We start from the raw sequence: 13,835 nt of genomic DNA, 5'->3' as shown, positions 1-13,835 counted from the left end.
TGTCTAAGTTAATATCATGGCTCTATCCTATGTTATACTTTTGAATATTTTTTATCACAGCACACCACTGTTTAACCCCACATAAAAATATCTTCAAGCCATACAAATCCCCTGCTAACCCCTGCCCTTTGACCCTCTTTCCTAACCTTGGAGCCGGTTGCTTTTCTGCAGCCTTCCCTGGTGGTTTGGAGTCATGGGCAGCTGAGCGTGATGGTTGAGTGAACTTCCATGTGTCCATGACTTACAGAAAACTTTAAAACCCTACATCTTCAGATATACTTTGTATTTCTCTACACCTAATTCTTTATATTGATTTTTTTTTATAAGCTATATGTTTTCTGAACTACACTGTATTTTGCATGGAAGTCTGTTTTAGTTACCGACCAAAGAGTCGAGCGCTCGAGCAGTTAGAACGTTATTCTCTTTAAGAATACGAAGTTACACATTCGTGCAACGTTTCTCTAAATAGTCTCTCTAAATAAGAGCATCTGCAGACTAACTGTAGATGTAGGCTGGAAGACAGTTTAGTGTTGCAGCATTGCACTCTGTTACAAGCTCAATAACTAGACATCACATGATCCTGGGGAAGTCATACAGGTGAGGGAGTATATTAAAGAATCAAGCACACAAGGCATGTATGTTTTGCGTGAGGGATTGCAAATGGAGTTAAAGGAGTGAGAAAGAGAGTTGCTACAGCTATTATGTACAGCCTGGTCTTTCCATTCAGGAAGACAGCATGTGCGCTGCATCAGTCTTCACACTCCCACTCCTTCCTCACATATTAATGCACATATGCAGTACAGGGCAAGAGTCCTGGCTAAACCGAGCTGTTAATCATCAACTTGTTAACTGACACACCAGCATCTCACTACGCCTGGAAAATACTGGGGAGTGTTCACAAACTCCTCTTCTTAAACTATTACATTTTATCGTACCATATGGTCCATCAGTGTACCGTGTAGACAGATGAAATGAGCATGAGGAAGAATCAGTTAGAAAATGTGTAAGGGAGGGATAAAAATCTACTGAAGATAGACGGTTAAGAAATACTAATGTTGCTCAAAAACTGAAGGAGACAAGCAGGGATAACTAAGCATATCGTTAGGACACTACAAAATGCATGACCAATGGCATATGACTGATGAATAAAAAGACTAAGACTGTATAATGCAAGTTACATTGTGTCAGAGATATTTCACATTAGCCAAGGTCACCCAGAACACAACATTCTGCCTCTCTAATAATTCTATTTACAAATGTTGATTTGCGAAAAAATATATTTATGTCAATGGCCATTACATCTGACGAACAAAAAAACTGTCTGTCTGAACACTGTTAATAAAGAAACGATTGCAGTAGTAATTTTTTCTGACTGAGAGAACACACTTCTACCACAACATGGAAAAATCTGCTCATGTGTTCTTGGGAACCTAGTTAAGTCAGGCCAGTTGAAATAACAAGGGACAAATTGTGTGGGAGGAAACAGCTGCTTTTCTCATTGGCACCTTTTTATTATTTTGCCCATGTATTGGACAACAGTGGACATATGAATGGAACTAGATGAAAATTATAAAAAATATGAATTCACTGATTTTTAAAAAAACAACAACAACCAAATAATAAAAGGTGCTTTAACTGAATGAAAAGAAAGAAACATAATATTGCTTGCTGTAATCTGTAATTTATGAACTTGACTTACTTTGAATGCGAGCACTGTACGGATCCTCAATTCGTATAGCAGGGTCCAGAACTCTAAAGATCACCTGGTAGGAAATGATAGTGACACATAATGTAAATATATAAAATGCACAAATAAAAAGTCAGAAAAGGAACTTGCTGTCCGACTTGTTCTTCTTTTGTTCTCACCTCTCCTTCAGTCGAAGGCTCGATGTCTGAATAACGTGATTCACAGATGAGATCATCAACATTGCGGAGTGGCCCCTGGGAAATTCCTGGGTAGACTGATGAACAGTCATGGGCAAAGTACCGGTACACCTGCCAGGTATGTCCAAAATCTGCAGATCGCTCAATCAACATGGCTGCAGGACGGAAAGTCTGCAAACAGAGTCAATAAAAATAAATGTATGTCTCCAAATTTCTTTGCTAAAAAGAAAAGAGATGTGATTCTAATAATACCTTAAAAGTCATAATGAGGTGAGTGAAGTGAAACTCTGCTTCAAGGTCCAACTGAATGTAAACATCAGACTTGCCTAAGGGGAAAAGCACACACTTAATCAATTCGGCCAATTTCCTGAATAAAACAAGAATCCCTATCATCTACTGCAACCTTTAGATTGTTTGTAAAAACATATTATATAAAATATGAGAAGAACAATACCAATGCTACCACATGCTAGCTTTTTACAGTTACAGTTTACAGGAAAGTTACTTGTGCTTTATTTATTTATGGTTCTACTGATGCAAAATTTATAGTAGAAGAAAAAAACATTTTGAGAAAACAACAGTTTTTGAGTTTGGTTTAGTCTGTAACTATGTGTGATATCAAATTTGTAGACTCAAAAAAAAACAAAAAAAAACATATCCCCAGGGTATGTGCACTGGTTTATAAAATGAGTTTAACACCCTTTCCTTTAACCTCTCCCAAAAAGGCATTTCCCTTTGCAAACTGTTTTTCCCCCCTTCTTTTTCACACCATTTTTTGTAAAAAAAAAACAAGAGTCAAACTAGACAGTCTGTCACCAACAACCAGAGAAATGTTCAAAATCAATCACCTTTTTTTAGTAACTGAGTCTCTGACCTAAAATAATAGTGTAAATAAGCAAAAGTATCAGTGTAACTATTAAAGTGGCCAGAGAGCAAGGTAAGACTCTCAACAAGCTCAAGCATATACAGTCTGAGACACAAGGAGTTAAACCAGTGGATGTAAACACAGGGGTTATCTAAAGTACATTAATGTTAAGCTGTTGTTACCATTTGAAAGATTTTTCAGCTCTACTGTACAGCAGTTCTCTTTACGCCACTTTCTATTTATAAGTGTCAGTGTTAGGTGGTGAACAAGGAAGGCAGTGAGTTGTGCATGTCATATTCTATTACAGCTACAACCCTTTAACCTTATCTCTTATCCCCGTTCTTCAGGAGTCTGTACAGTAGGTCTGCTAAATTTCACAAAAGCTGCCTCACAACTGGCAGCTAAAGAGGAAGGAAAAGGAAAGGGAAAGGAGAGGTGGGGTGTAACCAAGCCTGAAAAGAATAAGAAACCATGGGAGTGAAGGCTAGCATGAAAAAAAATAAATAAATAAATAAAAAAACACCTTGGATGAATAACTTTTTGCATTTACATATTGGAGAGAGCCATTATAAGCTGACAAAGGAGGAACACATAGAGAAACTCATCTAACGCTACAGTACTAAGCACCTGTTTCTGGCAAAAGACAAGTGGCACAACTAAACTTTGCTCATTTGCTCCACAAGAAGCCGTATTCCTCACTTGGATGAGTGTGCATGCACAAGACAAGTGACCCACTGTTCATTAAACTGCATATGCACTGCAGTGGCCAAGACACCATGGCGACTTCATATAAAAATAACCACTATTTCCTGTCAACTCCTGACTTTCCATGTTCATTAAAGCATCCCATACCATAACATAGCTCACCAAGACAAAAAAACATTCAATGTACGTGAACAGGGCTCACTGTTGGGAAATGATCTGTGTGGGTATTGTGTGGAAATTCAAAAATAGAAAACGTGTTTTTGCATATGATCAAATCTACATCAACAACACAAACACACCTTTGTTGTAATTTTGTACTAAGATTAATGCTTTTAAAAACACAACCTTAAATACATAGTCATTTATTACAGATCAAATATTAAAACAAACAAACCTAACCGAACAAAACAGAGCAAAATGCAATGTTATTCCAAATCCCCAATATAAAACTACATAGACAAGCTAACTTGTCTAACTTGTCTACGATGCCCGTCCTTACACAGTGTTTCTGTTATTTTCATATGTGCAGCAAAACAACAGGTTTGTTAATCTGCCTAATCCCAACTTTCTAATCTTTGAATTTGTTCTTCTTTTCTGTTTCTACTCTAAGCTTCCTATTAACATAAAGAACGATGCTTTAAATATTTTATTGAATTCTTGAATCTGTTTTTCATATTAAATGCCAGTGCAAATAAGCACCTCCTTGGCACTTCTAATAGTATTAATAGGCTGCATTGAATGTTACTATTCTAATAATACATCTCTTGTGTGTTCAGTGTGGGCGCCTGCCAGACAGCTGGGTTTATAGTGCCAAATGGCTGAGGCAATCCCAGTGGCAGCTGGTAGAGTTCTTCACAAGTACATCAAATCACTTCATCATTTTATTCTGCACCTTTCATTAAAGCATCTCTAAATCTTCACATGCTGCCCAATTGTGTGTTTATTCTGACAGTTTTGATGAAACGTGACAGAGCATTTCTTTCTTACTGCTAAATAACACCACTGATGATCTCACCATTCTCGGACTGCCACCAGCGCTTCTTATGGTCGGGTTTAAAGCTGGTGATGACGTTCTCGATACGGTGACTGATAGTGTTGTACACAGAATGGTATGGTCTGCGCGAATCACACTGGAAACATTTCTTCTCCTCCTACATAAGGTCACATTTGAAGAACATTTAGGGTTAAAAAGTCAGCAAGCTTGAAGTGGTTACACTGGCCAGAACAGTGGGAGGTCAAACAGGAAATGGCCGAGGCTTTACCTGTAGATGACTAACAATGCAGTAGGGTTCTCTCTTGGTGAGGCCACAGGTAGACGAGGCTTTCAGGTTTTTCTCCCGACCCACAAGGAGGTCACCAGTTGCTGGGTAACAACTTCCATGTGTGCATCCATGAGGGTGATCAGGTTCTTGAGCAAGTGTGGGTACCAAGCCTGAATCACAGAGATGGAGAGAAAATCAAATGAGATCTGAAATAAAATTATGGCCACCAAGGCCAAAAATAAAAAGATGAGGTACAATTTCAGTCTACAAAACTATGTTCCTTTTCAAAAGTTATATCCTGTGGCACAATACAACTGACCTTATATGGTAAAAGCCATGTTCTGAGGAAATTTTTAAAACTAAAACCTTTAACATTCTCCATTATCCCTCTGGGGTAAACTAAAAAAAGCCTATGCCAAAGTGTATAAACAAAGATCAAGCTAAGAACCCTTTAACTACCCTAAGAATCATTAAATATATCTTTTCTTTCTTTTTTTTAACACACAGTAATTAAACATCCTGAAATAACATTTATGTAAACCATCAATGGGTCACTGAGACCTTTATGAAGGTGTAACAAAACTACCTGATTGCTTAACTGCACAAACACACATATTCTTTAAATTAAAATACGGTAATCACACACAAATGAACATAACCGATATTACAATAGTCGTAGTTAAATGAGTGCATTTTTCAAGGCCTGGGAAACATTCTGCAGAGGGGACTTCACAGCCACTCTCAACGGAGACACGTCTCATTCTTCAAACAAGACAGCTGTGTTTGTTTGGCAATGCACCACCTATCACACTGCTGCCAGGTTCAGCACTTCACACACAAACTGTACACACAAACATATACACTGTAGACAAAGCCTGTTTTCACATACAACATACAACCTCACAAACTGTAAACACTTAACCAGTGCACATATGCTGACTGACAGTGCTGAGAAAGTCTTATTATATGCTGGGAGTGTTTACGAAAAATTATCTACAGAGCAAAACGTAATTAATAAATGAAAACATCTCGAACATAAGAAAATGTATGCATTATAACTTATTATGAGATTATTACAAATTAATTAGGAGATTATTCAGCCTGTTTTAGAGTTTAAATAAATTCTCTGCTAATAAAACAGCTTAAAATTAGTAATAATAATTAAATATTTGGTTAACTTTTGGTTAATCTTACCTTTGATCTTATATTATATATGTATATAATTTTTAGTATATTTTTTAGTTAAGGCTATAATAATTTTTGAATGGTTATTTTATGTTTTTTTTTTTTACACCTTAGTTTACGTCTTTGTTTCAAGCATTAGTTTCAGCGATAATTGTCCAGTATCCTTTTGTGTTGCTGGTGATACATGGGATCTGTCAGCATTCTGTATAGGTCTGAAAACATTTTCTGTTCACTTGTGGAAAATAGCAGCTATATTTATCTCCTCAGTGTTGTATGAAGTTTACTATTTCAGGTTTCATTTGACTCTTTTAAGTTAGTTTTTGGTTTTATTATGTGGTTACCATAATAATCCTGATTTGTAGCACCTGGTAAGAAAGAACAAAGACCATTTTAAGAGAATAAATATCAAAATTACTATAGTTATTTCAGATGGCTGCTTCTCAATCATATGTCCCAAAGTGAGGAGGTTCGGGTCAGGCGGGCTGGCTAACTCCCAGCTCCTCTACCACTCTCGCCTTACATGGACAAGAGGCTGAGGAATGTAGGAGGACAGCTGGCAGTGGAAGAAGACTACACTATTAACAATGCGCACAACTTATAACCAGAGGTCTTCTGTCAGCTGTTACACTGGAAGACCAGCAAACCACTTAGGTTCAAAACACATTGACCGTAGCAAATTAAGACAGAGCAAGCCTGTGTCCACAAACAGGAAAGATATTTATTATGCTTTGCAATCACAGCTCTGTAGTGATTCGTGCCACTGTTACTTTGAAACACAAATGTAATGCGTTAGGACCGGACATTTCCCATCATGCTTTCTGGCTTCACATCTGCTTCGGCTAATCTTCCTGACATGAGCTGGAAGACAAGACAAAGACGGGGATTCGCTCTCTTCCTGTCCCACTGTCTGGCTGCTGTCATCTTAAATCCTTTACTCAGTATTTTATTTTTCAATCCATCTCACATCACCTCCATTCCCTCTAAGGCATGTGCTGTGCTCTTCCATCTACACTTCCTGCAGCTTACAGCTTGTGTTTAGTACTATGTACCAGGTGGGGCTAAATCTCTGCTGGTCTGCTCTGCTTTGTTACAAAGCTGGACTCTACCCTTCTCAGTTTTCAAGGGTGAACAGTTGTTCCACAGTGCACAGAGAGAGCAGAGAATTAACCTCTTTATGCCTGTCTGAGATCCAGAGCGTTCTCTCCTCAGACATTGGGGGAAATGTGACACTTATACAACACATTCTCCACCTGCTGAACAAACTGGGAACACCCTAACACTTCCCAAACTCTTCATGCCATGCTAATGCCGGATGTGTCTGATGACTTTATGTGTTTTGGGATACAGCTGGAATTAACACTGAGCTGATAATAGTCCTAGGTAAATACTGTTTTGTCCTTGAAGCCTTCTCTCTAATGAGGTTACAGTTCTTTTTTTCTGCAGGAGCTTTTTCTCCCTCTTGAGTCAATCGTCCTCACTGCCTCATGTGCGCGTAGTAGGAGGAATGTGAATAAAATCACCTGCTCCATTTACACATGAATCCTAAAGTGAGGTAAATAATTATAAGAAGCTTATATTATATAGTATATTAAGGTAGTGTCTGGGTCACCTATTGATTACAAAGCAAGTTTTGGGTAAATATTAGACGTCCAGATTTGCTTCATAATCACACCCACAGTGCATTTCTATTTATCTGTTTAATATGAGCTGGCTGCTAATTCTAGCCCATAGGCCAGTCTCAGTGTCTCCTCTTCACTTTAACCCCACTGCTATTTGCAGCTCTTACTCCAGACCTGACACTACCTCCACTAGTGAAGCTCCAACTCCACTACTTTTAAAGCCATGAATAACATGGATTTGTGTTTGCTTTGTTTGTATAATTCGCTCATGTCTTTTATCTTTACATTTTTCCACTAAACTCACAGCGTGTATAAGATGTGTATGTGAGGTCACATGGTACATCATCTATAGAAATAATGTCTAATTTTCAAAGTTTCTAAAAACTGATATGCCATATTTTGGAATTAAATCATTTATAAGATTTGCTCAACTATAATGACTAGAAATCATATTTGGATTTAAAGAAATATTTTTATTTTCAATTTGTAATAAAAGGATAATTTGAAATGACAAAGCACAATAATTCTGCTTGATTTCTGAAGAATAACAGTTATAAATAATTTTGATGAGCATTTCTGTCATTATTGTGCAGCTGTGTTACAGCAAGAACAGTTGAAATCAACACAAACAGCTACAGAACTCATTTTGTCTTTATAAATTTATTATTCTCATTATCTCTCATATCATACACATTTTGTCCTTTTTTAACTCTTGAGGAAAAAAATAATCATGGTTTTGTTGGTCTCATCATGGTCTCATCATACATAAACATGGTCTACATAAACACAATTATTGCTAGATAGTAAATGCAGCTGCTGCAAAATCACATGGCACAAACACACACACACACACACACACACACACATATGAAGTTGTGGCAATATGTCCATTTTCCACTGACCGCTCCTATGAACAAGGTGTTTTGTAGACTGTTTTCAACTGTCACTCACTTAATCCCACTCACAGTCTGTTCTGTTCCCACTCATTATCCATTCTGATGTTCTATGTGAACTGAAGCTCCTGACGTACATCTGCGTAATTTTATACATCGCACTGCTAACACTGCGATATACAGTTAATACATGTGTGTTAGCAGTGCTAATGTGTTAGCAGTGCGATGTATAAAATTACGCAGATGTACGTCAGGAGCTTCAGTTCACATAGAACATCAGAATAGGAGAAATATATGATTGCTTTGACTTCTGGTACCGGATGTTCTTCTTTGAGTATTTCACAAACTGCTGATCTCTTGTGAATTTCACACACAATCGTCTCTAGTTCACACAGACTGTGAGTGGGATTAAGTGAGTGACAGTTGAAAACAGTCTACAAAACACCTTGTTCATAGGAGCGGTCAGTGGAAAATGGTTAGATGGTTGATTAGATATCTTCAGGTGCACAGATGTTCCTATTAAAGTGACTGGTGAGTGTTATGCTGTAACGTTAAAAAAAAACAAAAATAAATAAATAATTTTTTTAGGATTTCCATTCCAGGAGCTCAAATCTGTACTTGCTTTGACTAACAATGATGAATAAAGATTAAGGATAAGACTCAGTAAAGAATGGGAATCATAAAGATGTGATTATAAAACCTGCAGCAATGCAAATGAAGTGAAGCTGCTTTGTTTTTTTGTTTTTACTCCTTGCCAGTGCATACAAAACACAGCTAATGAATCAGTGACCCAGCCTCTCGGGATCATCAAAAAGGCTTCCCCTTTGATATAGCTCTCATTCAGAGGCTAGTGGGTGTTTGCAAGCTTTTAGCACTGCTCTGTTCTTACATGCCTGCTAAGAAAGAGGGAGGAGATGTTCAGGCTATTAAACAGTTATGACACAGGCTCAATGTGAGGGACAAACCAGCCGTGGGTTAGCATAGTCAGACCTCAGAAACTAAATGGCAATTTATTCCGTCTGTCCCTGCTGATGCCATAACATTTTGCATGTCAATACTAATAAGAGATACAGATGTGGTGTTCCAGAGCCTATCGCCCCGAGACTAGAATTCAAATCTAGCAATGCCGCAGCCATGCATGGCCGAGAGCCAGGAGGCAAAATTAGGTGTAAGTAATGGCATACTATCTCCCCCCTGTCAATCACAGCAACACTAGCCATCTGTGTCTCTGAGCTCATCTGTATATAAGAGGGCAGATTGTGCTTTCCTTATAGTGCAGTGGCTTGAAAATGTAATGTTTTTTTTGGTTGTTTCAAAGGTCTGATAAAAAGCACATGAAAAAAAGAAAAAAGAGAATGGAGGAAAACATAGTCAAGGCTTACATGTGTATTTAACATGAAAAAAAAACAAGAAAGACGGGAAAGAAAAACAGGTATATGGGTGTTAGAAATAAAAAGGGACAAAAGTCCATTGTGGGTTTTTCAAATGCATTTCATAACTTCTCATGTGGTGAAAGGTAATGATTCATCTTGAACTGGGTATCATGTTTAAAGTGAACTGCAAGGTGTCTGCACTCTACAGTAATACACAACCGTAGCTTAACTCTGACAGCCAGTCATTATTAACAACACTTTGAATTACAGCCAAGGCTCTGTTCAGGAAACAGGCAGCATGGCAGCCAGGCTGAAGTTAATCACTGATCCTGCACCCAGACACCAGTCAACATAATACAGAGACCGACTGAGCCAAGTTAATCTTTGGAAAGTCATCATGCAGTCTTAACTATAACAAGCAGTAACAAATGATTCTCACGACTCCTGGATATAGCTTATAACACATTACCCTCTAATTTTGTTTCTCCCTTAGTATATAATTCCAAATCCCTGCCCCTAGAAAGAAACCATATTCAAAACTATTCTGTCATAAACACAGTCATGGCTGCTCTAAAAACCGTGTCCTTCCATTTCTGTCTCTGTGCCCCTCTCCTATGTTCCTCATAACTCTATCAAAGACTTTGGCTGGCTCATTGTTCTGCCGAGTGCAGTTCCGGAGGGACATTCCAGCCAGGGCCTCTGTGACTCACACTGAGTGCCCTGCAGCCTGAAGAGAGCTCCAGCCCTTCACCTGTTCACTTCCCTCTTAACACAACACTCTGCAGAGTTTAGCAAAGTCTACTGCAGTAAGAGGTGAAAGCTAAACACACTCATTTCTCAGCTTTTTGGCTAAGATTAAGTGTAGTATCTGTTTTTGTCAGTTTCATATCTGATACATCCTCTACATAAGAACTTCATATTAAAAAGGGGCTTGTTTGGACTGCTCCACACATCAACCTGGTATTGCAGTACTTCCATTCTTGGGGCACCATTACTTTCAGGGCAGTAGTGGCTCAAGTGGTTAAGGTGCTAGGTTGTTTATCAGAAGGTCAGGGTTCAAGCCCTACTGCCAAGCTGCCATTGTTGAGCCCTCCTTCTCCTGGTGTGCTGTATCATGGCTGAACCTGTGCTCTGACCCCAACCTCCAAAGTTGGGATATGCAAAGAAAGAATTTCACTGTACTATAATGTATGTGTGACAAGCAAATGCTTCTATAAAGAATGAAAAAACAGAGGAGTAGAAAAACCTGCATACTTGCACTTGCACATTAGCATGCTAACAAACCACAGGCTTGAGCATTGTGACATTTCAGAAGGCTTCTGTTTACTGATAGATTGGACCATTGGTATAATATAAAAAAACTATTTCAAATGAACTGCAGCACTGATAAACTTTCAAATCTTATCGGTCAAAAGTTTTCATTTCTACGATAGCAGTTGTAATAATAGTGTTAATTGAATGACAAATCACAGGTTTATATAAATGTGCTTGATTGAATACATTATTGTATCTTAAGTATTTAAAGAAACCCAAGGATGGTGAGAGACAGGCTGTTTGTAGCTGTTAGAAGTAATAACAGGAGTTATAACTGGTTATAACTAACTTGTTTAGACATTAGACTGCTACATTAACTGTAATTACAAACATAAAAATAATAAAAACTTTATAATCACTTGAATACAGCTGTGGTATAATATAAAAAAATACATTGGGACATGCTTTTTTTGTGGGAAAATACTACCATCATACCACCACATGTAATTACAGTAATCACGTACCAAATTCCCAGAAACAATATAATTACAATAACACATCATCATCACCAGATGGAACACACAAAACTTGTCTGATTGATTTAAATGACCCAATATGACATAGCCAGACATCAGGCAGTAAATATGTCTATAACCAAACACGTCTCGGCATCTGCTGACTGTCACACTTCACCTCCCACTAGGTTCATTAGAGCTCAACTCAGCCAAAAATAACACTGCCACCCCATCCCTCTTTCCTCCTCCTCTTCTTCCACCTCCTCCTCCTCCTCCTCCTCATCACATTCTCCTGTTCCATAGTTTTATCATACAAGTCACACAAAGACGCCCTGTCTCCCATCACTTATTGGGGCACACTAAACAGAGAATAAAGGGACAGAAAGAGAATAGAGTCAAGGCTGAGCCCTAACACTGGAAAATGACAAACTAAAATAAGCAGATAAACTGACTGATGGCAGCAACAGTATAAGGTTTAGGACACAAGACAGAAAAAGTAGTGCAACTAGAGCGGTGGCCTGTTCTATGGTCTATATATGGGTTTGGATACTCCTAGACCATACCTCTAACCTCAGGCATCAATCACTGAAGCCTAGGAATAGTCTGGCATTTTCAGCCTAATATATATCTACCACTATCTGTCTGCTGCATTTGTGCCATTACCATCAACAAGAACTGTTCATATTTCCCAGAACAGAGATGCTTTTTGGGGTGACAATAAATTTTTGTTGTAAAATACCAAATAGCATAACTGAGGTTGCATTATATATAATCTTATGTTTTTAAAGCTATCGTTGTTTTGTGTAAAAGAGTTTTTTTGGTTCTGCCGGACTTTCTTTATATCTTTATATACTTTAAATAACTATATAGATGTTACCAGCCATGCCTCAACAACAAGAAGGCACATTTAAAAACCCTAACTATCATTACTCACTATGATTCATATGGACATTTAATGCATTTTAGATTAAAATGTTAATTTTACATTTTATAGATGAGTCACCTAATAGCTCCCAGAACTTTAATATGCACTGTAAGCAAGCCCATATATTAGGATATAAGATTATATGATTGTACAATGTATATAAAACACCATGTATTGTGAAAATGTGTGTAACTATAATAATAGTATTTTTTTCAAGCCATTGTTATCCAGTTCTGCTTTTCATACATAGGGTCACAGGGAACCTGGTACCATCCAAAGGGACTCAGGGCACAAACACACACTCACACACTCACAAACCCATTTTAGAGATGCCAATCAGCCTACCACACATGTGGCTTTGGACTGAGGAAGAAAAACTGGACTGAGGGAGAAAACTAAAGTACCCAGACAAAACCCCCAAAACTTAAGGAGAAAATCCACACATGCAGGATGGAGATGGGAATCTACCCCAGCCACAGAGGTGTAAGTCAGACCTTCTAACCACAAAGCCACTGTACCCCTCAAACAGAGCTAAAAGGGGAAAAGTGTACCAGGGTAAAACATAACCAGATATTAAAGAGAGTATTTTAATGCTCACCCCACCCCAATCACAGACATTCATTTGTCTTCAATTTTAAAATGTAAGGACTCTTCTTTGACATCATTATTAATAATGCTAAAGTAAATGATGCTACACCTAACTGTAATACTAACCTCAGAAACAAAAACAAAATGTCTTTTAATATTTTAAATAAATAATTTTGTAAAAATATATTAAATAAACAATAAAAAACATAAATTAAATTATAATATATTTTTTTTTTAATGTTCCAAGATCAAAGGTCAGATTGAAAAAAAGGATGTATTATTAAATATTTGTGCTAAAGACTTGCGAAACAGTGCAGCTCCCTCGAGCACATTTGGCCTATATGGAAATTTGAGTGCCTTTTTCTCTTTATTGTTCATTTCAAAATAGGATTTAGGCTTATACATGAAATATTCTACATGATACACACCAAGGAGGCCATTATGTTACTTACCAGTTTGACTAATTATACTTTACAGTTATTTTTGTAGAATTGTAGGGATTAAACAACTTTGTCACAACCAGAAATCCAGGTCCACAAATCTAAATAGCAAGCCAGAGGTAAAATAAATAAATAAATAAATAATAAACAAACAAACAAATAAATAAATAAATCTCTGCTACAGCATTAGGAAGAAACCTTGAGAGAAATCAGATCCTCTGCTCTACACCTGGTAACTGGGAGCTGATAACCTTGTGATGGTTTGCAGAATTATCCATAAAAAATGTGTCCATTATTAAATAAGTATGATGGAAAGAGTACAACTGG

The 13,835-nt window shown here is 37.5% G+C and overlaps 1 protein-coding gene and 1 pseudogene across 2 annotated transcripts in view; one reads left to right on the top strand and one right to left on the bottom strand.

The window, feature by feature from the left end:
- lamb2 (laminin, beta 2 (laminin S)) overlaps nt 1–13,835 on the bottom strand; it is a 29,709-nt gene that overhangs the window by 15,419 nt on the left and 455 nt on the right. For both annotated transcript variants that reach the window (XM_060894531.1, XM_060894532.1), the window contains exons 2-6: nt 4,717–4,886; nt 4,470–4,605; nt 2,137–2,210; nt 1,867–2,055; nt 1,700–1,763 (exon numbers count right to left, since the gene is read on the bottom strand). In XM_060894531.1, coding sequence (XP_060750514.1) covers nt 1,700–1,763; nt 1,867–2,055; nt 2,137–2,210; nt 4,470–4,605; nt 4,717–4,886 — 633 coding nt within the window. The remainder of the gene's footprint in view (nt 1–1,699; nt 1,764–1,866; nt 2,056–2,136; nt 2,211–4,469; nt 4,606–4,716; nt 4,887–13,835) is intronic.
- LOC132862853 (U2 spliceosomal RNA) lies at nt 10,616–10,780 on the top strand (annotated as a pseudogene).

This window comes from Tachysurus vachellii, chromosome 19, assembly GCF_030014155.1.
Source record: "Tachysurus vachellii isolate PV-2020 chromosome 19, HZAU_Pvac_v1, whole genome shotgun sequence".
NCBI lineage: Eukaryota > Metazoa > Chordata > Actinopteri > Siluriformes > Bagridae > Tachysurus > Tachysurus vachellii.
Note: the sequence above shows the minus strand (reverse complement) of the source record. Positions and strands in the feature narration are given on the sequence as shown.